The sequence below is a fragment of the Barbus barbus genome (genome assembly GCF_936440315.1).
Source record: "Barbus barbus genome assembly, chromosome: 22".
Classification (NCBI taxonomy): Eukaryota; Metazoa; Chordata; class Actinopteri; order Cypriniformes; family Cyprinidae; genus Barbus; species Barbus barbus.
Window position 1 is genome coordinate 26,975,349 of NC_136750.1, and position 27,924 is coordinate 27,003,272.

Consider the following 27,924-nt stretch of genomic DNA (forward strand, 5'->3'; position numbering starts at 1 on the left):
CTGAGCAATGCATGCGACTATTTCTCCATACAGGAGGCGTCTTGAAGCTGTCATTATCAACAAAGGCTTTTGTACAAAGTTTTAAATAAATTTCAGTAGTTCAATACTTTTTCCCTGTGTCATAAAATTTTATTACACAACTTAATTTCTGAACTTATTTGTTTTATTTTATTTGTATGAAAGGATGACTTGGGTTGTTACCGACATCTGGTGAAAATGTCATGTCAACAGGACCTTTAGAAATAAATTTACTGGGATAAATGGTGACGTGTTCAATACTTATTTTACCCGCTGCATAGCTTCACACATTTTTAATGTAGGCTGTATCTATTCAATACTATGCAGTTCGAAATACACATAATATTCCATTCTGAACGTACAAACGACACTGACAATAGACTTCAGCCCTCCACTAAACACGTCAAAGTTTAAACAATTGAGTTAGATAATGAGTGTTTCTATCTTTGTACTTTGTACTGACAATGTGTTGAGCTCAGCTGACTGAAGGCCCGAGGATGCACGTATACACAACCCCAAATAAATGCACAGATGCAAACCTTCACTAAATATAGCCCTACGTATAAAATTAAAAGGCATTTGTAGAATTTAAACATGCAACAGGAAGCCAGAGTCTCCTGTTCTTATTTTAACCCTTCACAAGCTCATACCAACAGATGGAGGGCCCTCATTTAACTTTGTAGACGCTCTGGAATTAGAAAAATTGAAATTTTAAATTGACTTTAACTATTTGTCATCTCTGTGTCAGCGTAGCGCCATTTTGGAGAGTATCCGCTGGACGCAAACTGTGTCAGCTGCGCCACATGGATACGTTTTCTACGTTTATTTACGCTTTGATTTGAACGGAAATAGCGTATCCGTGTGGTGCGGCTGATACAGAACAGCGTACGCAGTTTGCGTCAAGCGGATATTCTCCAAAATGGCGCCACAGTGATGCAGGAGACCAATAATAAAGTTGAATAAAGTCAGATTTTCTTTGCGTAGAAAAAGTATTCTCGTTGCTTTATAACATTCAGATTGAACCACTGATGGCAGATGGACTATTCTGACTGTTATACTTTTCTGGGCCTTGACAGTGTTATTTACTTGGCAGTCAATGGGACAGTCACAAGCCTCCCGGTTATCCCGGTACAACAATAATTACCGTTTTTGCATTATTGTAAGGGGTAGGTGTAGACGTTAATAAAACACACGTGTACAGCGATCTACTGGAAGTACGACAGTGAATTCCACTAGCTTAACTGTAGGGAGCTCCAGAGTCGAAAAACACAAACTGTATGCAGCTTCAAAGCAGTTCAAGCATGAAATGCATTTCATTATTTTCAAAAGAAATGTACCCGTTTCCACTTTAAACAAATCATTTACATTTACATCTTTCTGCGGTAATGAGAAATGTTCTTCGAGGTTTTGGTCTAGATTTTTATTACAGCAACGATGCACATTTACAAGCAGCTATTTCTGGAGTCTGGCACAACAGACAGGGACTAACCTACGTAACAATGGAGTGATGGAACAATGATGAAGCTAACATGCCAACAGACAGAAACATCAGACAGTTTATATTGACAGTATGTAATGCTGCAGTCAGACAGTAAACTAATTAATATATTTGATTAATGCTCAAAAACAGGTGATGCTGATATTGATTATAAAAAAATAAAACACACTGAAGAAATCTGAAGAAACATTTTATTTGAAGGTTGCTGGTGATCTGCATAAATTAATTAAAGGTCATTTCCATTTCGCTGCTTACAAAATATGTGGAAAAATAAATAACTTGATTTTTTAAGTAACGCACTATGTGAAGGTCAGATCTACAATATCTTACATCCTTTATATATAAAAAAAACCCCCAAAAACAAACCAACCACAAGGGTTAAAAAAATAATAGATACATCCATCTGATTTCCTCCCAATTACATATAGCAGAAGGCACTTTTGAGCGAGCATGTCTTATGTCAGTTTTCACTGGGAAAAGTTTTGCATTTAATTCATTGGAGTACAAACTCATAAACCAAGTAAGAACCCTATAGAAAAGAAGTGAAACGGATTGTGTGTTTGATGAATATTAGGATTGTTTTAAGTAATACTGTACTGGGTTGAATCAGTCTAAATCAACAGGTTTACTCACCGGAATGTGTCATGAAGCTGGAAAATTTGTACAAAAAGAGCATTTTCAGCTTTAAAACACCTTCAGTACTACTACAAAGTTGCAAGTATCACAGAAAACATAGCTAGGTCATTTCATACCCTCCTTCAAAATAAATTAAATTATGCATAATGATAATTAAGCCTTGAATGAAGGTACTATGACCGTATGTTAAATGAAAATGAATCACATCTACACTAATAATTTTCATGTATTGTATTACAGTAACAATAAATTGAAGACATTTTTATTTTTTAAATCAGCATAAAGGCCAATGCTACAATGACATATGCATACTTTGAATTTAATATGGCTATTTGTTTGCATTACAGTAATGAGAATTTGGGCGTACAATGTGCTTAATTTTTATGAAAATCACAAAAAACTATCCTTTTAATTATGTAATTTCTTTTGTATTTTGAGGATGATGTATGACCAAGACATGTTCTTGACGGGCTTTGAGAGATTGTCTTGAAAACAGAACAGCATTTATAACCTGAATTAATTGACTTTCTTAGACCAACACACTCTGAATATTGCACATCTCTTTGGTTCTGGCCACTGATTCTTTCAGTCCCTAAGAGGTCACACGGCATAAAACATATGTAACAAAGTGCAAAGTCAACCCTCAACCAAAACACTTACCTACCTGAATAAATAAATTTTTTCCTCAGTATATACATCTCATTGAACGTCACATTTCTGTCTGCCAGAACAGAATACTCAGCCAGATGTGACTGAAGGCATTTTATTGAACTGGAGGGGACAACAACAAAGAGATGCTGAAGCCATCAATAACTTGTATCAGCTCCTTTAAAGTTTAGTTTTTTTACTCTTGATAGCACAGCTAGCTTTGGAGAAACATTCCAAGTTTGGAAATGATCCGGAGAGGTCTGGATGCAACAGTGTTACACAACTCATCTTCAATCCAAACGTCACAGACGTCTTTGTCCTGAGTCTCTGTGAATCTGAGTCTGATGTGAACCTCACATTCACCTTCAGTCAGACGTGATCTGGAACACATCTGGAATGTCCTGAGGTTTAAAGTGCCGTGGTAATGGCTGATCAGCAGCGGCGAGACTGTTGACATGCTTACGTGTTGCGCAGCATCTGGCGGTTCCACATTCCACGCTTTGAGTGAAAGTGATGGAAGAAGTTCCTCAGGTAGAGTCGTTCCACCTCCAGCCCGCCCTGAAGGATCCTTGAGACCACAGAAAACAGAAAGCACTTTACGCACCACATAATGTTTGTTTAGCATTAGGGTCATTACAATTCTGGCCATCATGAAAAGCTGAATTATTTTCACAGTACAAGCAATAACCAATAAATAGCCAATATTAACCCGTTCTTATGCACATTTCTGTTGTTTTTTGATAATTTTGCCCGTTTTAATGCCAACAGCACGAATTGGCACAAGTGTGCATTTTTATTAGAATTTGTATTCTAATAAATATTTCACCCTCATTTCCTTTAATAAATCAATTTTCCTAGGTACACAAAATAGTTAAACTCAGGATCTTAAGGACAAAAATGTCCCCACTGAAACCCAATTTTTATTCCCAGCTCCATTTAACTACAAAATGATGCAGTCTTTGTTATCAAGCTTTCATTCAGTTGGCAAGACTTCAAAATTTATATTTTTACACATTTTTTCCCAAATGGTGCCATTTTCTCAGGTTTGGCTATAAAGCAAATTCTCACTTTTTCGTTCTTTCTGTATTTTAGAGCAAATTGGATAAATTATACAACTAGAATTGTGTGAGTGTGTTGGTATGGATGTCAGAGTGTGGTTTGCATGTGTGTACTAAAAAAAACTTGTGTCTGTGTGTGTATGTCTGTAATGTTTGAGAAAAAAAAATTATACTGTACTGCGAATCTCAAATTCTTACCGCTGTGTATACCAGCAGAGCTTTGCTGGAATCTAATGGAAAAACTTTGGTACTGCGAACAATATCTTACTAAAAGCTCATGTTTTGAGATATCAACCTCAAATTTGGAACACAACTTGTTTACATTTACAATTTTTTAGTTCAACATGTTTTATAAAATATATATTTTATAAAAAAAATAGCTCACAAATCTTTTTTTTTTTTTTTACCAAAACCTCATTTTTTTTTTTACACTTCAGCAATAATCAACCAAGGGTCTTCATTGAAATGAGACCAAGTGTCAGCTTACAATTTTTATGACATGGAGTTTTTTCTTGGTCCTCTGAGGATCTCAAAGTAACTTTTTCAAATTGATGCACAAGGGTTAATATTCTAGACAAGGCAAGTTTATTTATATAGAACATGTTATACTGTATGTGATGGTAATACAAATTTACAAAGAAATAAAAAATAATTTTTACTACTTTATTACAATTTTATACTAAAAATGCCTGTATTATATATATATATATATATATATATATAAAATCTAAAAAAAAACAAACAATCACTGTTGCCAGTGAGTTTTGGAGTTGTACAGTATAAAAAAAGCATACTGAATTTGAGATCAAGCTAGTAAATGATTAATGTTTAAAAAATTAACTATTATTATGATATTAGTGTATTGTCTCCTGACTGACCTGTCCAGTAGTTCCCAGTCCTCTCCGCCCCAGCGGTCAGTGAATTCTTTGGTGTTCATGCCCCCGATGGAGTCCAGGTCTGATTTATAAATGCCCAGAAGACCAAAGCCATTGACCTCCCAATAACCTGCACATTACCAGCACAACCGTTTCCAATATTGTTAATAATAAATGTTTCTTGAGCACTAAACAACCAATAGACTGATTTCCGAAAGATCACGTGACACTGAAAACTGGGGTAATTACTGCTGAAAATTCAGCTTTCTTTCAAGAACATAAAAAAAATCTTATGAACCCCAAACTTTTTAACAATAGTGTATGTGTTGATAAACAGTAATCTAATTCTATGTTGACGGTGTTATCAGGTTATCTTGTGTTATCTTGCAAGACTGTACCATCAGGCTCCAGGGGTGTAGCGCCACAGTTCAGTCTCATGACTATAGGAGCAAAGGCCATGTGTCTCTCCACACAGTGTTTTCTCACAGTCTCGATGAAACCAGGTGGGAAATGAATGTGCAGATCACAAAGAAAAACAATGCTGTGATCCTCCTGAGAAAGAGACAGACCTTTATAAGCTGCAACTGAGTGATATTCATCATCTTGCATTAGTTCTTCATTTTCACTGAAGATCATGGTATGTTTTGAACAAGTATTAGAAATTCATCTCATGTGTCTGGTGCATGATATTGTGTCTTAAACTTACAGTAATGAGGTCTATTCCTGCCTGCAGTCCTGCTGATCTCTCAAACTTTCCACTTAACCTGAGGTACTGATACCTGAAACGGGATACACAATAGAAAGAAACTCAAAGTGGGGTTTCATTTTACAAAGCTGTAGTAAAGTGACTTTACCACCGGTTAAGGAAGTAATGCGATAGCTACAGAAGCATGAGATGACAATGTGCCATATGTTCATGAAATCTAAGTCATGAAGGATCACTCTATTAAGTGTGCATTTATAAACTTGTAAATGTACCTGGGTAAATAAGAGTTCTGTAGTGCTTGTTCTATGTTCATATCAGTGCTTTCATAGTCAGTAATGATGACGTTGAAATTCTGATCTCCAGTGGTGCGGTACATCTCCTCCATGTCTGAAATAAACTGCTGTACCCAACGGGCCTGGTTCTTCACTGCAGACATACAAGCACACGCACAGTGCCTTATGAAGATGTTTCACACAGTCTACTCATTTTTTTTCCACCAGGGTTTGTAAGAAAGCATCTTAAATAAAACTTCAGAAAATCTGTCTGTATATGGGAGTGGTACCTGGGATGATGAAGTGGACAGTAGCAGTAGGGTTCCAGTAGAAGCTATATGGATTGCATAGTTTAAGTTCTGCATCCTGAGCCTTTTGCTTTTTGCGAGAACCCTGATTTTCAGTTCTTTTCACATAGATGTACTGAACCAGGCGCAGGTGGCGTCCTGAAGCCTCCTGCAAGTCCAGTTCAAGTAGATATCTACTGCCACGATTATAATCAGGCTTCTTCTCAATGTTTACAATGCGCTCTAGAGAAAACTGCCTACACACATACCAGTTAATGTCAGAGATTAATTAAAACGTTCAGAATGGCATAATACCATACTATACAGTACATACCATTTTACAGTGCACAGATTTTCTGTATTTATGCAATATTATAGAACTAGAGCATACTGCATGACTAATTTCCATTATGACGATGAATCTGAAAATACTAATACTTTTGATCAGCATGCCAAATGATCAGAGACATACTGCACAACATTTAAAATGGTATATTTAGTAAATAATAAAATATAAAAAATAAAATGGCACACACTAGTTAAAAATTTTATACAGTTAAACAGTAATATTATAAAATATGACAATTTCAAATAGCCATTTTCTATTGTAATATATATTTTGAAATGTCATTTATTCCTGTGATGCAAAGGTAAATTTTCAGCAGCCATTACTTCAGTCCTCTGTAACACCTGATCCTTCAGAAATCCTTCTAATACGCCGATTTGCTGCTCAAACATAAATCTTATTATTCTCAAAGTTAAAAACAGCTAAGCTGCTTAATAGTTTTATGGAAACAGCAATGCTTATTTTTCAGGATTCTTTTATGAAAGAACAGCATTTATTTGAAAGTAGCATTAAAAATGTCTTTACTGTGACTATCAATTTAATGTGCCCTTGCTGAATAAAAGTATTAATAAAGAAAAATACCCTTTTAATGCAGGTTAATATATTTTCAATAAAATCACAGGCAGTGTGCTGTATAAAGTGCATTATTCAGTATGGTAGCATTCCATTCCAAACGCAGCTCACAGAGTGAATAAATTGCTGATTTAATTCAATATTTTATTCAGTCGGCCTACCTTGGAAATTTCTTGTTTAGTTTCTTCATGAAAGCTTCCACTACAGACAACGCTTCTGATTCCTCAAGCAGCAGGTTTCCAGACACATTACACTTCAGATCGATCCAGTCGGAGCGCAAGACATGCAGATCTAGAGGTTTGACCTGAAACGTCTGAGACCACTTGACTTCCACGTCAAACACAGCCCTGTTGAGGAGATCATAGTCTTCTTCCTCCGACAAACCCTGATTCACCCAAGAGTCGTTTTCTCCATCTTCAACCTCTTCTATATGTATTGCATTATCCTGAATCTCCTTTTCCTTTCTGGCATCACCCCAGCGGTTGTCATATTCTTTGTTAGATGGAGCCGCGATGACCAACGCCTTACGCTCATTGGTCTCGTTATACAATGAGTTTTGGTGTGGATGTTGGGTAATTTGGATATGATAAGCCACATTTTTGTGCTTGATGGGAATATTGTCATCTACTACAGCCTTTTCGGGGTTGTCCTGCAAAACATGCACGGCTTCATCTGCTTTATGTTTTGGGTGTCTGAGCCTCTTCATCGGTTCAGCTTTGACTTCATTCCCATTCAAAGATGGCAGTTCATCTGCAGTGTTCTTCTGTCTTGCCTTCTTTACTTTCACCTCATCTAATGAGTTCTTGGGTGCCTTGTCCACATGTTCTCCTAGATAGACTTTTCGATTACCCATCCGACTCACAAGGTCATGACGTTCCTTCTGGACCTCATCAAACATGGCAGGGTTGGTCACTGATCTTTGCTTCAACTCACTGGCTTCTCGTATGTTCTCCATGGGAATATTTTGGTCTCCAACTGCAACAAGATTTGGATTTCCATCACTACTGTTGCGGTATTTGGCTTTATGTAGGTGGAGCTCAATTCTACCATCCTTAAGCGATTGGTCCACTTGATGTTTCACCTCTGACCTCAAGTGATCTTCTCTTTGAGCTGGTCCTGGATTCTGCTCATCAGGTATCTTCTCCATGATGCTATTCTGAAACCGCTCTGAGTCTTTTTCTTTTCCCTGGCCATAGCTCTTCACGTCAGAAGGTGGGTTTTGGAGGTGGTGTTGGTCCTGTTGGTTTTGTTCAGGACGTCTCCTTTTCTTCTTCTTTCTTGGTTGCTGCTGTGCTTCCTCTGGGTGGTTCTGTGGTTCTACAGGCGGTTGTTGGATTACCTTAGGTTGGTTGATCTGTTGAAATCTGTTGTCTAGTTCCCCTTCTTCCCTCTTTTTTCTGATTCTACCATGTTTCTGAACAGAAAACAATTTACGGCGTCTCTGCATTGAATACTCATCAAAATCCTCTCCATAATCTGGGAGAACCTTGTTCTTTTCCATAGCTTTCATTTTCTGCTTCTCCTCATACTTTCCAGCGTTCTGAAAGCCCTCATCTTCATCTCTGCCCAGGTTTATGGCTCTTCCTAGCATGCCATCTCCTACAGGAAGACAAAAAATTGGGAATGAATAAACACTTCCTTTCAGAGTAATTTAAGTTCTGAACCATCAAGCTGATAGAGTGGAAGACAACAAAATTGACCATGTTTTAATATTTATTTATTGTAATCTAATTATTCTATTCTAATATTTAATCTTATTGCACACAATTCATCATTATAATACATTTTTAATAATAAAATCATGTTTGTTTTAAAAATGTCATAAGATAAAGCCTAGATCATTATTTCCTACAAAATATTAATGTTGCATTAAGGAAGTTAAACGCATTGTCCTTCATTTTAAAAGCATTCATTGTTTGCTGTACCTTTGTTTTTGCTGACCATCTCCTCATTTTCAGGCAAATCCAGTTGAATGTAGTTTGAGAAGCCATATCTAAAAAAAAAAAAAATTTGACTTGAGATCACAATACACAAGGTGCACGGAAGAGAGCTAGACTGGTGGGTGTGATGTTGCTAATGTACAGACCGTACACGACCGTACGTGTACAGCATTTGTGTGTCTACCTTTCCAGGTAGTATTGATTCCCATGGTAGAAACATTTGTTATTGCTCTCCATGTGTGTGAGCCGTGTGTAGTCATTAGGATACACGTACGTCAGGTGCACCTGCAACAGATTACATTGATCGAGATCACAAACGCATAGGCACAACAGTGGTCACTTCAATTTTTATTTGTTTTCTAACTACGCATGTGTGTAAGCACTTACAAACTGCAGGCCCTGGTAGCGGTTTAGAGGATATCCCTTTATGATGTAGCTGGGGTTATAAATACAGTCAGGTAAAACTCCCTGCAAACGTGCCCCGTCCAATAATGGAACTACACATACAGATACACACAAACAAATAAGGAAAACATTATAACACTTAATTTCTATTATTATTGAGATTTGTAATTAACAATAACAACAACAACATTCACAATTAAATATATTAATATGTAAATGTTATAAATCGAAGCATCTAACGCGGTTTCTTGAAATTAATAAATTATTATTTTTAAATAACTAGCATTACTTAAAAAAAAAAATGGTATTATTTGATGTGTTAAAAAAAACTAACTTAAATGCCAAATATACAAAAAAAAAAAAAAAAGATAACTACTGTTTTTATTGAAGAACATACAATTCTTAAAACTTGTGAAATTTCAATATGATTGTAGTTCATTCAATTTTATTAATTGTAAGATTTCTAGTTTCTGTTAATATAAAGTAGTTTAAAAACAAGCAGCTTTGTCATAATTACAGCAGATATAATACAAATATTATATAAAATATGGGTTGGGGGAGGACCTTAAAATTATTTAACAATTTTGGTCAAAGGGTCCTTAGTCAAAAAGGCTAAGAACCACTGTAACGATGTCTCTTCTGCCACAAGGTGGCACTGAATTCATGTTGTGTCTACATATATTCTAATGTTTTTACCAGTGCTTGTACACATGCAACTTGAAGATCTGTTGTAGATTTTGTCGGAAAGTCAATACAACACAAAACTAGCAATAAACTACAGGCAAGAAACAAAAATATTATAAAGTCAGGGAAATAAAAGTGCAGATGACAATGATTTATTATAAAAGAACCCTTATCAGCTGCTAGGTACTTAATTTAAAAATTCTATATTCACTCACTCTCATGGATCAAACCTGTATATGTATATTCTGTGTACAGATATATTATGCACACATTGTCAATTTTGGTCCATTTTGACAGACATGGTCAAGAACCATCATTATATGGAGTTAAGTTCAATGTTTAACAGCTCAGCATGTCTGCATTGTTGGTTTATTATGTTTATTTTGACTATGCAAAGGGTGTTAAGTGAGTGCGAGTTTGTGTCTGAATTTCTCACCCTGATGAAACGAGTCACGTGGATCTGCTCTCAGCATGTCTACTCCATGGGGCGGAGTCTCAGACGACCTCTGAGGCGGAGTCACATGACTGGCAAAGGTCTGAGGAATGTGATTGACATCTGCTGTCTTCAGTGAGGACTCATCTGCGTGCGTGTACACACACACACACACACACATCTGGTCAGCTATCCTTGTAGGGACTCTCCATAGGCGTAATGGTTTTTCTACTGTACAAGCCGTATTTTCTATGGCCCTACATCAACTCTACACCTAAACCTAGCCCTTACAGGAAACATTGTGCATTTTTACTTTCTCAAAAAAACTGATTCTGTATGATTTATAAGCTTTTGTACCCATGGGGATCTCGATTTAGGTCCCCACCGTGACATGAGTCCCCATGAGTCTGTGTGTATTCAGGTTTAAGTCCCCACCAAGATATACACTCACGGGCCACTTTATTAGGGACACCTTGCTAGTACCGGGTTGGACCCCCTTTTGCCTTCAGAACTGCCTTAATTCTTCGTGGCATAGATTCAACAAGGTGTTGGAAGCATTCCTCAGAGATTTTGGTCTATATTGACATGATAGCATCACGCAGTTGCTGCAGATTTGTCGGCTGCACATCCATGATGCGAATCTCCCGTTCCACCACATCCCAAAGGTGCTCTATTGGATTGAGATCTGGTGACTGTGGAAGCCATTTGAGTAAAGTCAACTCATTGTCCTGTTCAAGAAACCAGTCTGAGATGATTTGAGCTTTGTGACATGGTGCATTATCCTGCTGGAAGTAGCCATCAGAAGATGGGTACACTGTAGTCATAAAGGGATGGACATGGTCAGCAACAATACTCAGGTAGGCTGTGGTGTTTAAACGATGCTCAATTGGTACTAAGGGGCCCAAAGTGTGCCAAGAAAATATCCCCCACACCATTACACCACCACCACCAGCCTGAACCGTTGAGACAAGGCAGGATGGATCCATGCTTTCATGTTCTTTACGCCAAATTCTGACCCTACCATCTGAATGTCGCAGCAGAAATCGAGACTCATCAGACCAGGCAATGTTTTTCCAATCTTCTATTGTCCAATTTTGGTGAAGCTGTGCGAATTGTAGCCTCTGTTTCCTGTTCTTAGCTGACAGGAGCGGCACCTGGTGTGGTCTTCTGCTGCTGTAGCTCATCTGCTTCAGGGTTCGACGTGTTGTGCATTCAGAGATGGTATTCTGCATTCCTTGGTTGTAACGAGTGGTTATTTGAGTTACTGTTGCCTTTCTATCATCTCTAACCAGTCTGCCCATTCTCCTCTGACATCAACAAGGCATTTTCATCCACACAACTGCCGCTCACTGGATATTTCCTCTTTTTCGGACCATTCTCTGTAAACCCTAGAGATGGTTGTGCGTGAAAATCCCAGTAGATCAGCAGTTTTTGAAATACTCAGACCAGCCCGTCTGGCACCAACAACCATTCCACGTTCAAAGTCACTTAAATCCCCTTTCTTCCCCATTCTGATGCTCGGTTTGAACTTCAGCAAGTCGTCTTCACCACATCTAGATGCCTAAATGCATTGAGTTGCTGCCATGTGATTGGCTGATTAGCAATTTGTGTTACCAAGCAATTGAACAGGTGTACCTAATAAAGTGGCCGGTGAGTGTATAAACCTGTACACACACACACACACACACACACACACACACACACAATTAGGCCTGGTACAGCTGAGCTGGTTTTACTGTGTAAATAGTGACATACAAAAACTAGGTCATCAGTTTGAAAGCACACTACCAAACTAATTAGTAAGTAGACTGTTCAAACTGCTAAAAGTTGGAAACATTTTTAGATTAAAATTGCAACACTTCTGAGATGACAAAATATTGTTAAAAGTATGTTAAACGTTATATATAAACCTTTTCAAACAGAGTATGCTACATTGTCACATGACATCATGAAATGTTGCAAACAGTGATACTACTGTTTGAAACGATACACGCTGCATACCGTTTTAAAAATATATATACTATTCAAGCATACCATTTTTTTAAAACATGATACTATTAATACTAAATTTGTTATATTCTACTAAATATTTATTCATAGCTATTATGTTTAATATTTTTCAGTTTTAGTTTAATTTTATTTATATTATTATTTTTAAAGGGGTCATATGACGTTGCTAAAAAAGAACATTATTTTGTGTATTTGGTGTAATGCAATGTTTATGTGGTTTAAGTTAAAAAAACACATTATTTTCCACATACTGTACATAATTGTTGCTCCTCTATGCTCCGCCTTTCTGAAACATGTCGATTTTTACAAAGCTCATCGTTCTGAGAAGCGAGGCGTGCTCTGATTGGCCAGCTATCCAGTGCATTGTGATTGGCCGAATACTTCAAGCGTGTGACGGAAATGTTACGCCCCTTTCCGTAGTGTGATGCGATGACACAAAAACAATAAAACCCATTATAAACGAGGCATCATATGACCCCTTTAAATATATTTCTATTTATCTTTAAGTAGTTTTAATACTTTAACAAAGGCATTTTATTTCAGGTAATTGCCAAGGAAATATCAAGTTTTTCATATAATATTTTTTATTTTATTTCACCTCAGCTGGTTTTAAATTAATGAAAATGATTCTTAATTTTAGTTAGCAATAACTACACTTGCAGTCCGAAGACAAAAAACACAGTTTCTCATGAGAACTACATAAGCACACATTTACACAGAAATGAATGCAAAGGCCTGTATTGACGCACTTCAGCTGAAGCAATACGATGACAACACACACTTTGTGCAGTGGCGACTACCCCATCATTAGCTCTATTTCAGGGCGTGTGTGTGGACAGGAGCAACTATTCCAGGCGTTCTAACATTACCCTGACATTTCTGCAACCACATCCCAAAATAACACACACACACACACTCACTGGTGTAGAGAGAGATGAACTCTGAATCAATGATTGAAAATCCACTCCCAATCTGTTTGAGTTGCCACTGCAAGTAAAGACAGACTGTGTCATAACGGTTTACGCCAATCACACACAAACACCCTCAGTAAACACACTCACCACAACCTCCACATGATCCGTTCCTTGATCGTTTTGCTTGTGGATAAGCTCAAAGAAATATTTGTTGTTCTTTTGCAGACTGTAAAACAATAAAAAAGTGAATTTGTTACTAATTTTGCATGAACACAATCAGATCTTTGAAACTTTTATATGCAAATCTTCTAATGCAACATGAAAATGACCCTATTTACTTTATTAATAAATTGAACAATTAAAACAATTTTTTTTAGTTATCTGAAACAACATTTTTTCCCTGATATAGAGACTTCACAAGTTTATTATGCTTTACCACGAAGACAGCAGAATTTTTTTTTTTAAACAAATACAATTAGGAATAAGAAATAAGTTAAAAACAAAATAGAAATAAATGAACTATTCTAATGAAACATCAAATATTTATACATTTATTTTATATATGATATACTATATTATTCTAAAATAATGTTAAATTTAATAAATTACATAATTTTGTCATGCTCATTTTCTTTTTCCTGTTAAAGGGATAGTTCACGCAAAAAAAAAAGAAAAAAAAGAAGATATTATGGAAGTCAATGGCTACTGTCAACTGTTACACAAATTCTTCAAAATATCTTATTTTGTGCTCAACAGAAGAAAGAAACTAATACATATTTGGAACAACTTAAAGGTGAGTAGCTAAATGATGACAGAATTTTCATTTTTGGATGAACTATCGCTTTAAGTCAAGTTAATTATTTAAACAATGTTTTTATAAGTATTACAAATACAAATATAACAATTACTAAAACGTACATAGATCTATGCTTCCATTTTAAACACATCAAGTATATGATATACTTTAATATTATTATCATATTGTAATAATTTTAATAATAATAATAATTACAACTATTTTAAAAGATTAAGAGATTCAGAGTCTCAAATCAAGTGGATTTGTTACTTTCTCAGACTAATAATATCACAGTCTAACAGGTTAGCCAATCAAATCTTGATCCATACTGCCTACAGCAATGTTTCTGATTCTGAAAACACAATTTAAAATCACATGTTTGTTTACTGGATCAGCCTTGTTTCGTGTGATTCGAGCTAAAGATAAATAATTGATTTCTGATGTTTGATTTGAAGTATGGTACAGAAATGTAATCTTGAAAAATACTTTTAATGACTTCACACTATGTGCCATGATCACAATAAGGAGACAAGCAGCAGCTTGTGAATCTACACATACTGAATCTAAAAATAGCTTTTCATCATTTAGGCATGTGGTCATAACATGGACAGATGTGTGAGCACATCCCTGAAGCATTATGAAACAAACACAGCATTCACTTACGGAATGAGATCTGATATCTGACTGGCGTATTTCTCATATTCCCCTGGGGCAGTCCATTCTTTGCCTGTCTAAAAATGGAGGAATAACAAAATTCAGTGTGTGCATTTCACGCATCTGCATAAAAGTAATTGTAAAGTTGACAATCGTCTCTACAACCTTTCCGACGTAAGCACGGAGCTTCAGATTGTCGGGATTCTCATCTTCACTGAGCCAGAACTCACTGTTATCATCAGATGCCACTGCAAACAGAAAGTCACCTGCCAAACAATGGGAAGGGTTAACAGTGGGACAATGGCACACAATCTGAATATGTGTGTGAGAAAGAGAGATAGACAAACCATCAGTATAAGGATGTATGTATCCAAATATCCTGAGTCCATAATTGGTCCAGCTGGGTGACACAGCAAGTTTCTTCACAGTTGTACGAGTCTACAGAGATAAAACATATCAAATACAATGCAAACAAATGCAATATTGAAAGAAAAGTATGTTGTTAACAGTGTTGTTATCGTTAATTAACAATTTTTGTTCATTGAAATTGATTCATTGAAAATCTATGTATGCATATATATATACTGTTCCAATACTTTTGGAGGGCACATATATATACACATACAGTGTGTGTGTGTGTGTGTGTGTGTGTATATATATATATATATATATATGTGTCAAAAGTTTTTGAACAGTAAGATTTTTAATGTTAAAGAATTCTCTTCTGCTCACCAAGCTTGAATTTATTATCAATTTTTGTTATATTATATCAGATATAACCATTCAAGCACAACTTTTGAAGATCTTTAAAAAGAAGACAACAGAAGGTATGATTTTTCCTTGATTAGAATTTAAAGACATTCTCCTGACATAATGTAGGCTGTGTGACTGAGGTACTGAGAGAAGATAGAAGAGCTGACATTATCCAACTTGAGAAGAAAAAAAAAAAAAAAAAAAACACGTCGTGAGAGAAGCATTCACTGTGCGATGAAGCCCATTAGAATACAGTTAGAATGCCCTTTTAATTCCAGCAATGAAACAAAAAATACCCATGTATGAGTTATGTTTTTATATTCATTGCACAAGCAATGTACTTTTCTGTATATCAGCACGTGCGCGAGGCGGCAAGCACAACTGTGCTATTAGTTTTATACAACAGTTCATAGCAACACATTTCATTTCGTGAATGAATCAGGTTTTGAACGAATCCAGTGAGCCAGTGATTCAACGGTCCATTCAGATGGTCTCACTTGTTTCGTTTCTATTGAATCAGCCGTTTTGAACGAATCGTTTGATATGAATGATTCAGCAAGTCATTTATTAAAACAGGGACTTGTCATATTCATTTATCCATGACAGACCTAAGCCAAAGAGTATAGAAAACCATACTAGCCTAAACCAGCCAAGGTGCCAGCACAAAAACACATTCAGCAATATATTGTTTAATTATCAATATTGACCCAAACTTCAGGCCCCAGAAGGAAAAAAAAAAAAAAAAAACTTATAAATAGTTCATTTAATAAGGATAATTTTTCATTAAATAGAAACCAATTTTGTATTTTAATGTTATTTAAAGAACCAAACCTACATTTATTTGATCTAAAAAATACAGCAAAAGCAGTAATATTGTGAAATATTTTTACTATTTAAAATAACTGCTTTCTATTTGAATATATTTTAAAATGTAATTTATTTCTGTGATCAAAGCTGAATTTTCAGCATTATTACTCCAGTCTTCAGTGTCACATCAGGATCCTTCAGAAATCGTTCTAATATACTAACTGGCTGCTCAAGAAATATTTATTATTATCATCATTATTTACAACAGTTGGGTACAGATACAGATATGTCATCTATACAGATATAACACTTACATGAGGATATAGTGGATAATGTAGATTCTTCTGTAGTTGAGATATAGACGTGCCACACCAGTCCTCAAAGATGTGAAGATTCGCCATTCCTTTATACTGCAACAAACATACAACACACATATATATATTTTTTTTTTTTTCACTTTCTAATAGTCTACAATATCATTAAAATATATTTCATCCATCAGCTTGTTAAAACAAGGAAAAAACATGTTTACACTGATGCACTTACCATTGAAGTCTATGGGGTAAGACTCAACACTGGAATAAATATTAAAATACTGTTTCAAAAGTGTGTCTATGCAATGTGATATCCAATATCTCAACTCCTGTCATGACTGTGTAAATTAGGTAAAAATAATATCATAAAACAGTGTGATTGTCTTTATGTGCTACTGTCTAAATGTATTATTTACATTCATTACATATAACTGGAGTATCTTTTCCCATAGACTTCCATTATAAGCACTTTACTGTTTGCTTGCTCTGAGTCAATAATCCAAAGTTATTTTCTGTAGTAATCATGTCATGTTATCCACAGTTCTTAAATAATTGGAAGCACAAATATTCTTTTAAATCACCAACAAACATATAGAATGAACAAAAACATACAACTCATGTGTCACGTTTAAAATAGTACGGTGACACCAGAGAGACACAGAGTCTTGCTAAATTTAACAAGATGGCAAAACTGTTGCTGAAGACACAGAAAGAGCCATGGGCGACATACTCATGTGGATTAATACCATCATCTTTACAGCATATGCACATCAACAGATCATGCATACAGAGCTCTGAGTGACAGAAATATTACACTAACAAAGTACCAAAAATACCATGGTGCTGGTTTTTTGAGCACATACCAAGGAAATAATATGCTTACTAAACATGTACCTTTGCACATGAAAAAACATTTTTGGACATTATGATAATAACATCCATGTATGTTTCTATCATTGTGGCCGTATCATTACCTCCACCCTCCATGTCTGTTGAGTGTTTTTTGGTGTCCAGGGGTCTTTTTCATGTTTATCGTTGGAGAATTGATCTTCAGAGATGTGAGCCTGTGACACACAAAGAATTGTTCATGCGTCTGCATTCCAGCAGCATTTTTGATTTAGTTTGTGTTGCAAAATCTACTCAGCAACTATTCAGACAACATTTTTGAGCATCATGGATGTTGACATTTTATTTTCTACAATGTCAATTTTATGCATTTGACAGAATTTGCAGTATACAACCAGAGAATGTTGCATGGAATATTGTATCCCACAATGCTATGTACATAAAGAAAGAGTTCACTGAAAAATGAAAAATTTCTGAAAGCTTACTCACCTTTAGATTATCTAAGATTAGGGATGCTCATTTTAACCGGTTAACCATTAACCGACCGATAAGAATTTTGACCGATTAATACAATCAGTTAAACGGTTTAAAGTCACTTATTTAGTTATTTGTTTCAGTAATTTGTCAAAATATTTTAAAAGTTTTCTGCATGGTTAAAATAAGCTACGTGCATACAAAAAAATTGTTTTAGAGGAAAAAAACAAAAAAACAAGTTGCATTTTATTATTTCATTGTTATTATTGTTTGCATATTGACTCCAGGTCTGCATTTAAAGTCACACCAGAGGTGTTCAGCTGAGATCACGACTTTGCTTTATGCAGACAAGTCTAGTTCTTCCACACTGACTGAATCAATCATGTCTTTTTGAACCGTGCCTTATACACAGAGACACTGTCATGTTAGAATAGAAAAGGGTCCTGTCCAAACTGTTGCTATAAAATTAGAAGCACACAACTCCCTAGAATATCATTATATGCTTAAACATTAAGATTTGTACTCATAGAAATTACATATACATACACACACACGTACATATAGCGCCTAACTTTATTATGTTTTTCTCCGCTCGCAGAAGCGCTGCAGGTGCGTGATGTGATAGCTATGATGACCAGGTGAATCCTCATGTTCTGTTGTTTGCTGCTTTTTGCGCAAGTAAAATTAATTCCCAGAAAACAAATGTTAGTATTTTTAACGGGTCACAGACACTAATTGTTTCTAATTTAATTCAGTTCTAATTTAAAATAATCTTGTCGGTTAACGGTTAATAACTGGTTAGGATAAATAACCGAAATGAACATCCCTATCCAAGATGTAGATGAGTTTGTTTTTTCATTGGAGCAGATTTAGAGAAATTTTGCATTACATCACTTGCTCACCAATGGAGCCTCTGCAGTGAATGGGTGCCGTCAGAATAAGAGTCCAGACAGCTGATAAAACATCACAATAATCCACAAGTAATGTAAAAAGTAAACCGTTGTATTCTCAAATTAACACAGTGCTTGATCTGTGCATATTTCTCTCCTGATTCATACAAGATAACTTTTTCATTGGAGAAAGCAATAGTGTTCATAGAGGACTCTTATTTTAGCCTGATTGTTTAAGGTAAAATATGTCCTAATGGATTTGTTTTTTTACAAACATGCAACTTTTCACTTCACATGATTGTTAACTGATGGACTGGACTGGTGTGGATTACTTGTGGATTATTGTGATGCTTTTATCAGCTGTTTGGACTCTCATTCTGACGGCACCCATTCACTGCAGAGGATCATTGGTGAGCAAGTGATGCAATGCACAATTTCTCCAAATCTGTTCTGATAAAGAAACAAACTCATTTACATCTTGGTTAGTCTGAGGATGAGAACATTTTCAGCAAATTTTCATTTCTGGATGAATTATTGCTTTAATTTGACCCTTCATTTTGAAATGAACCAGAAGAAATTTCAGCATGACAAATCTTTTTCTTGACACAATATATTTACCTCTGCTGATAAGAGTCATGGTTTTACACAAAACTGAATTTGAAAAAAACATTTTTTTTTAATTATAACTGGTCTCCATAATTAAAACATGAAACACAATGAGTCAAAGTGTGAGTTTTTACCGCACGTCGAGCAGCAGCGTTTGCCCAGGGGATGCTTTCACTGCGGACGGTTATACCTGAAAGAGAAAGTAAATATTTAGACAAGCTGCCAATTAATTAATTACATCTGATCCACCACGTGTGTGTGTGTTTGATCCAGTACAGTGACATTAGATTGCCATTCATGGTTTAGGATTTCTCCTGATAGACTGAAACTGACTCCATGTTTGCATTAATCTTTAACAGGAAGGAAAGCATTAACTTACACACCATCAATGTTATCCTTAATTAGATTAAATCAAAAATATGTATTCCAAATCACAAGTAATCACACAGAGCTTAAATCTATAAAATGCAATACTATTTACAGAGTTCCCGAAATGCAAAACAGATCATTATCATTTGGGTTTTTTTTCTGTCACAAACATGCTTCCTTGATCATTATTTAACTCCATTCAACAAAACAGAACATTACTATTTCCTGGTGCTGATATTTCATAGCAGCAATCTGTCCATGTACAGTACTTGCCAAGGACATACAACACACTTACATTGTTTTTAATAAAGTCAATTATGATTACTACAGACTAACACTAATCCTACTTCTAAATGGAAAGCACTCTTATTTATCAATATGTTTTATCATTGCAACAGTTTTGGCAGATTTACAAAGCTTCTAAAGGACAATTTTGTTCCCCAAGTATGGCTAAACATGTACTGAGTGTACCATACAAATAACGTAAACTCCTATTGTTTTATATGACGTTCCAAAATTTTAGTAACCAAACATTCAAATAGTGTTGGTGGGCTGAAATCATTGACTGAAACAGTGACATTTAATTAGCATTTCTCAAATGGCAATAAGCTTTATGCTTTGTTACTTTTAACATGAAAAAGTTTCAGGTTTCAAAATTACGTAAATTTTATCGCAAACTAACTACTGATAACAAACATTGTTTTGATGCTCTATAATGTGGCATGACAGATCGCTGTGGCCTTCTCAGGTCAAGTGGTATGTGAACCAATCATATCTTCTTATTTAGTACTAGATAAAGCATGAAACAAACATGAGCGAACATAAGTAGTACAAGGTTTTCAGTCAAATGAAATCTCCATGAATTCATGAAAAATTCATTTTGGTGCATCAGTAACATAAAAGCTAACTACGATGATAAACTAACACTTTTAAGAATAAAAAACATTGTTTATTTATGATCCATTATACCTTGAGGGCATCCCAAGGGGACATTTTGTAAGAACACACAGCACAGATTGCTAATACAATAAAAAGAGACTCATGTTTCATCATTTGTACGCCTGTGCATGCACAAGAGCACAAACCAGTTATTCAAGTTTCACTAAGGTTTCCAGTTATGAAGAATAAGAATTTCGACGTGGCATTTATCAATTAATTGTCTTTCGAGAAACATCCTGCTCAAGAGGGGAAAAGTGTATGTTGCAAGCTTGCCAAATAGAAGATGCATGCACACAAAACACACATAGAAACGTTAGTCAATTTGCACAAAGTCTCTGCAAACATTTACAGCAAATGTACAGATGCTCATCAGAAGGTGAAGAAAGTGTGTGTGTGTGTGTGTAGAGAAGTGCAAGTGTGCTTAACCTTGCACATCGTTGCTATAGCACCAAGGAGTACAGGAAATGACGCCGCAACTTACAGAAGAAAGGGTCACCTGACCCCCAGCACCACTAAACACACACTGCAGGGAGGGCCGGTGTGGTCAGCTATTATGGTCTGTGTCTTCAGGTGTATTTGCACACTGGGCGGTGTGTGAACTTTCCTTAGTGTTTGAGTGTGAACAAATGCATTTAATGTAGAGACCCTGAGGATTTCAGCATGTCATGTGCATGGTCAAAGTTAGTTTTTAGTGCGCAACCAACACTTGCTTCTTTGTCTTTCTCCATTTTCCAAATCCTTTCTTTTACTGTCCTCCCTAGAGGCCACTGGTATCCCCTGGAGGAATGTTTGCTTAAAAGAAAGTTGAAGCCCCCATGCCCAGTGCAGCATGGGAGAGAGAAAGTGAGACATGCATTACTGTAGTCTCGTTCCATTTCTGCTTCATGCACCTGCTCTTAGATGATCCTTCAGAAAAAATAACAAGGATATTTCAGGATAATCCAGCGCTGGTGCAAAACAAAAATCAAGGGTCAAGGGTCAGTCACAAGGGTTCGTCACTTCACACTGACACCCCAGTGGGACTAAACTAACACACACAGACAAAAATTTAAGTTAGGCCACATGGATGACTAACCATTTAAAAAAAAAAAAAAAAAAAATTTAAGCTGGATGCAGTTGCTTGCTTTCAACACTCAAAGCAACTGAACTGGTAAAAACATTTGACGGTGCATCGTCTCCTGAATATATTGTACTAATTTAGACATAAAACTCAAACTGTAAACGTGCTACATAAGTTTCACAGATTGTTCCCACTCACCCATTCATTACAGTTCATCCAGAAATGAAAACTCTGTCTCTATTTAATCACCATCATGTTGTTCCAAACCAAAAAGAAGATATTTTGAATTATGTTGGTAACCAAAGTCCCATCAACTTCCATTGTTAGTAAATGGGACCCAAATCCAGTTGGCTACCAACATTCTTCAAAATATCTTCTTTTGCATTTCACAAACGAAAGAAATGCATACAGGTTTGGAGCGACATGATGGTGATTAAATATTGACAGAATATTCATTTTTAGGTGAATGTTTGGCCACTATATTTGGTCATGTCAGCTGATAACCACTTCTGTGTGATAAATGTTAACTTCAAAACGGAAAATCTATCAACAGCTTTGGCATAATCAATATAATTATTATTATTATCATAACGTTTATCTCATCTACTGAAAAAAACCCAGAAAAAAACAAACAACTGCTAACTAGATACATTTCGCAGTGATTTCATAATTGCATTGAACAAAAGCCTGTTTCACCACTGAATAAAAAAAAATATATTTTTTTTTCACAACTCTGAGATTTAGACTTCTTGATCTCACGAATTAGACTTTTCTTCTCACAATTTTGTGGTGGAGACAAAAACAAAATTGTGAGATTTTTACTTTTTTTTAATCTTACAATTCTTACTTTTTTCTTACAATTCTTAGAAAAAAGTCAGAATTATGAGACAAATTTAGAATGGCAAGTAAAACAGTGAGAATTAAAAATTCAAGATTAAAATTCACAATTACATTTTTTTATTCCATAGTTTTCAGAGTCGGAGAAAAAAAATGTGTTAACAGTTTAAACCGGGGGTGTCCAACTGAGTTCCTGGAGGGCCGCAGGCCTACAGAGCTTAGTTCCAACCCTGCTCCAACACACAAACCATACAGTTTTCAAATAAGCCTGAAGGACTTGCTTAGCTGGATCAAGTGTGTTTAATTAGGGTTGCATCTAAACTCTGCAGGGCTCCAGCCCTCTAGGAACTGAGTTTGCCACCCCCGGTTTAAACAATAGATTTACGTGATGCCATTTAATAGAAGGAAAGGTTTGCGTGCATTCATATCGTGCGTTGTGCATGTCCAATTGATGTTATTAACCTCATAAACATGCAAATAACATTAACCCAGGATAAAAAAAAAGTACTGTGTAAATCAGAATGCAAAATACATGCAGGTTCACAGAGGAATGGCATGCATGTGAATTCATAGCCAACGGACTCGTGTCAATGCCATGTGTAGGTCAAACATTCACCTCTAGATTTCTTTCAAAAATACAGGAGGAACAAGGAACTTCATGGGAAGACAGAACCGGACAGCTTTTGTTGTTAATCTGATTTCGCTCACAGGGCAGTGTGAGTTTACTATTCAAATGTAATTTTAGCAGGCTGATGTCCAGGTGCTGTGACATTGGTGCTGCTCCTCTGACCTGATACTGACCTCAAACAAGATGACAAACCCCTTCTTCAGGTCAGAGCTCACCTGATATCTCTCAGGTTTCCTCAATCACATAAGCTTCTCTTTGTGCAACCTTTGAAATTCAGGGCCAATGAGAAAACGATTAAAAATTGCCATAACTTTTAAGGTCCCTAAGTCAGCAGATAAAAGAAAAGCAGTGGAGACATTGTGAGTCACTCTGGAAATGGGAAGGAAACACTCTGATTTTGAGCTGGGGCAAAGAAACTAACTAGACCGGCGGGACAGAAACAACCAGCCTGATGTTCTTGTGCCTGCATGCACACTGACAGTATCCATGTTCACAGCAACACAATGTATTCTGTCATAGCATTAAATTCCATTGTCCTGTCCTGCCCAAACACTAGTTGACTCATAGTTCACCCAAACACTTCACAAGATGTTAGCTGATGGACTGGAGTGGTGTGGATTATTGTGATGATTTTATCAGCTGTTTGGACTCTCATTCTGACGGCACCCATTCACTGCAGGGGATTCATTGGGGAGTAAGTGATGCAATGCTACATTTCTCCAAATCTGTTCCAATGAAGAAACAAACTCATCTACATCCGGGACGACCTGAGGGTGAGTACATTTTCAGGTTTGTCATTTTTGAGTGAACTTCTCCTTTAAACGCAAACTTACAGTAAACTCCAAACTTCAATTCCAGCTCCTTCCAAACTTCTGATACAACAGATTATCCAATAAATTGGAATGTAATTAGTATGGACTGCAAATAAACAATATAAATGTGTAATGTAGTGAGTAAAATCTGAAATGCAGTTAGAAATGGAATGTATGTAGAATGTAATTACAAGAAAGTCAAATGAAAACTCTAATTAGAAAACAGAATGGCTATATCTAGGAAAAAATATAATGTATTTGATAGCAGAGTGCAATATTATAAGAAATAGGCAGCGTGTAAAACCGGAATCTATTAGGAATTGGTTTAATTAACAGTAAATATAATAATTAATTTAGTAAAGTTAATGGAATGTATGGAACTGTTAGAATAAAACAGAATGGAATTAATAATGTTCAATAAGGTTAAATTAATTAACAGTAGTTTATGCATTGGGAATCACAAACAAATAATGAACAATACTTCTACAGCATTTTTTAAAAATCATTTAATTAATAAAAGTTGTTATTTTTTTACATTAACACATTGTTCAAATTACTTAAATTAAAATCAATACACAGTGAACAGTAGCCTATTATGTTGAAAAATTATTGTTGTAACACAACCTACCGAAATCAAGTTGTCCAATTTTTTTTTAATAAAAATAATAAATAAAAGTAAAATAAAATACAAAATAAACTTAAACACTTAAAATAAAGAGTATATATTTGATTTGTTTACCTGCGTGTCATGTGACCATCAACCGACATCAGAATAATGTAAAAAAAATTAGGTCAAGATTTTAGGACAATTAGTTTCGGCTGACAGAAAGTTTGGGAATCCCTGACCTAGTTCAATAAATGCTGTAAAAAAGCTGTTCATTGTTCACTGGTGATACTGGCAGGCTGTAATTAAGCGACAGGGCATCAGATGTCACTCACCAGGGCTGCTCCACTCGTTCATGGCCATGAACTCCAGATAAGCCGCCAGTAACGCGACCATCAGCATCGCCCCAAACACAATATACATGCCGTTGCGCTTGAATTTCCGCACCGGGAAGAAGTTGAGCATCATCTTTAAGTGCTTCAGCCTCCGTGTGGATCACAGAAGTGGCTAACCGCTGTAAGAATCATCGACACACGCTTTCCCGAGTTCAAAACCAGAGGAAAACTGGATCTCGCGTCACGCTGCTAAACATCAGTACGCGCACAGGTTGAGCAGGCCACGCCCTCTGCGTGAGTCGCTGCTCCTGAACAGGTAGGCCTACAGCACAGGTAAACAGACCTACTAGATATCGAGCTATTTCAGCTGCAGTCAGCTCCAAAGCGAAGACGGTTTGCTGTTTTTTTTATTTCTATAGCTAAAAAATGCTCTATTTTGATATTCGAGATATATATATTTTTTAATTTTGCGTGTCATTTATTTATTATCAACTCCAAAGCTCTTAAGACGGTACACTTTACTTGTCATTTACTATTTTTAAGCTTTACATCTGTGATGCTTTGGAAATAAATAAACAACATTTAAAATAAAATAAGAATATTTAGAAACATAAGATCTCCTTACATTTAATAACATTATAACCCCCCCTCCTCCTTTTTTTGGAGACAATTTTGGGGGGGGGGGGGTGTATGTATGCATGTGTGTGTTTATATATATATATATACATATATATATATATAGAGAGAGAGAGAGAGAGAGAGTTAGCATTAGCACAATATAAAAAGTGTTTAAATATTAAAATCGATATTTAATATTTTACGCAAAGCACAATATAAAAATCTCAATCAGGAAAGGACTTGTATTTATTTAATAAATAAATAAACATTAATATTTTATACTTATTTTATATTTATTATGAATATTCAATAAATATTTGATAGATTGACAGACAGACAGACACAGACAGACAGACAGATAGACAGACAGACAGACACAGACAGACAGACAGACAGACTGAGAGACAGACAGACAGACACAGACAGAGAGATAGACAGACAGACAGACAGACACAGACAGACAGACAGACAGACTGAGAGACAGACAGACAGACACAGACAGACAGATAGACAGACAGACACAGACAGACAGACAGACAGACTGAGAGACAGACAGACAGACACAGACAGAGAGATAGACAGACAGACAGACACAGACAGACAGAGATACAGACAGACACACACAGACAGATAGACAGACAGAGAGACAGACAGACAGACACAGACAGACAGACAGAAAGATAGACAGACAGACACAGACAGACAGAGAGATAGACAGACAGACAGACAGACACAGACAGACAGACAGACAGACACAGACAGATAGATAGACAGACAGACTGACAGAGAGACAGACACAGACAGACACAGACAGACAGACACAGACAGACAGACAGACACAGACAGACAGAGATACAGACAGACACACACAGACAGATAGACAGACAGAGAGACAGACAGACAGACACAGACAGACAGACAGAAAGATAGACAGACAGACACAGACAGACAGAGAGATAGACAGACAGACAGACAGACAGACAGACACAGACAGACAGACAGACAGACACAGACAGATAGATAGACAGACAGACTGACAGAGAGACAGACAGACACAGACAGACAGAGAGATAGACAGACAGACAGACACAGACAGACAGACAGACAGACACAGACAGATAGATAGACAGACAGACTGACAGAGAGACAGACACAGACAGACACAGACAGACAGACAGACACAGACAGACAGACAGACACAGACAGACAGACAGACAGACAGACTGATAGATCAATAGATAATGATCGATAGAACGTAAGCAGAAGAGATAAAGGCTTGTTTGGTTTTCCTCATTCATTTGGCTATACAATGTTACTATTTGCTTTCTTTTTTTAAATGCTAATTGAAACTGTGTTTGTCTCCTAAATGTCCTTACAGGATAAAGGAATATGTTTGGATGGGTTGTGCAGTACTGCTGATCTGGATAAACCTGTATGTCCTGCTACTGTTGCTGCAGGTTGTTTTGCACGCAGGCTCATTTGTCTTCAGTGTCAATGGTGTTTCCAGCAGATGAGGCATGAGGCACACATTTGAATTTGAGACATCAAAGAAAAACAGAGATGTGCCATGGCAGATATATCCCTGACAAACAATCATATCTACCTGGGGACTTTACCATCCCCAGTGACCATTGTGTTACCAAGTTACACACTGCAGGCAGACATGGCAAAATGTGAAGTTTTCAAAGCCAGTGACATAAAATTATGCTTTGTTAGAGAAGCTTTACATTTTCATTAATATAAAAATATAGGAGTTTGATTTAGGTTAATAGTACAACACTTTATTTAACCTTTAAATGCATGCTATATTTTTCATATAGAGTTGATTTAAAACTGATACTCCTGAGTTATTTGTAATCTAACCGTTCTCATATTTACTGTGCTATGTAGTAAAAGGGAGGTTTTAATACCCCTACTTTACTTATGTGAGTCAAACATTTAGCATGCCATCTGTATGTTTTAACATACAATGTTTGCTAACATGACGTTGAGTAATAAAGTAAAAAGCTGTCATTTAGCAGATGCTTTTATCAATATAGAGACAGACTTATTACAGTGAAAATCCCCTTGGAGTCCCCTTCTGAGTCAATAATAATGTAGAAACTAGATGTCATTCAGGTGGAGGTGTAGCAGAGCACCAGCAGATGGCGGTGTGAACACGAATGTACAGGTTTCCTTGCAGATGCACTAAAAAAGCTTGCATTGTGTTGTGTGTAGCGTGTGGCAATGCATTATTTGCTTTTTTCACTTATTCTTTTTGATTGCTGCTAGACTCGGTG

The 27,924-nt window shown here is 36.2% G+C and overlaps 1 protein-coding gene across 1 annotated transcript; it reads right to left on the bottom strand.

The window, feature by feature from the left end:
• Positions 1-1,427: 1,427 nt before the first annotated feature.
• LOC306888777 (beta-1,4-N-acetylgalactosaminyltransferase 3-like) lies at positions 1,428-25,296 on the bottom strand. Its single transcript, XM_079447221.1, has 20 exons — positions 25,028-25,296; positions 19,578-19,633; positions 17,602-17,691; positions 16,628-16,723; positions 15,101-15,191; positions 14,919-15,019; positions 14,763-14,830; positions 13,451-13,529; positions 13,310-13,376; positions 10,383-10,526; positions 9,245-9,354; positions 9,042-9,142; positions 8,843-8,910; positions 7,079-8,516; positions 6,002-6,255; positions 5,712-5,865; positions 5,440-5,512; positions 5,132-5,285; positions 4,737-4,863; positions 1,428-3,368 (listed from the first exon to the last, which is right to left on the bottom strand). The coding sequence occupies exons 1-20, from the start codon at positions 25,158-25,160 to the stop codon at positions 3,260-3,262; spliced, it is 3,513 nt and encodes a 1,170-aa protein (XP_079303347.1). The 5' UTR covers positions 25,161-25,296; the 3' UTR covers positions 1,428-3,259.
• Positions 25,297-27,924: the final 2,628 nt, after the last annotated feature.

Bases quoted from the DNA above. Each gene is read 5' to 3' on its own strand.
- LOC306888777 (XM_079447221.1), bottom strand. From the start codon at position 25,160: ATGATGCTCAACTTCTTCCCGGTGCGGAAATTCAAGCGCAACGGCATG. The intron at 14,831-14,918 runs GTTGTAGAGACG...CTCCATTTTTAG, and splicing joins TCCGTGCTTACGTCGGAAAG to ACAGGCAAAGAATGGACTGC. The intron at 5,286-5,439 runs GTAAGTTTAAGA...TCTCTTTCTCAG, and splicing joins CAGGAATAGACCTCATTACT to GAGGATCACAGCATTGTTTT.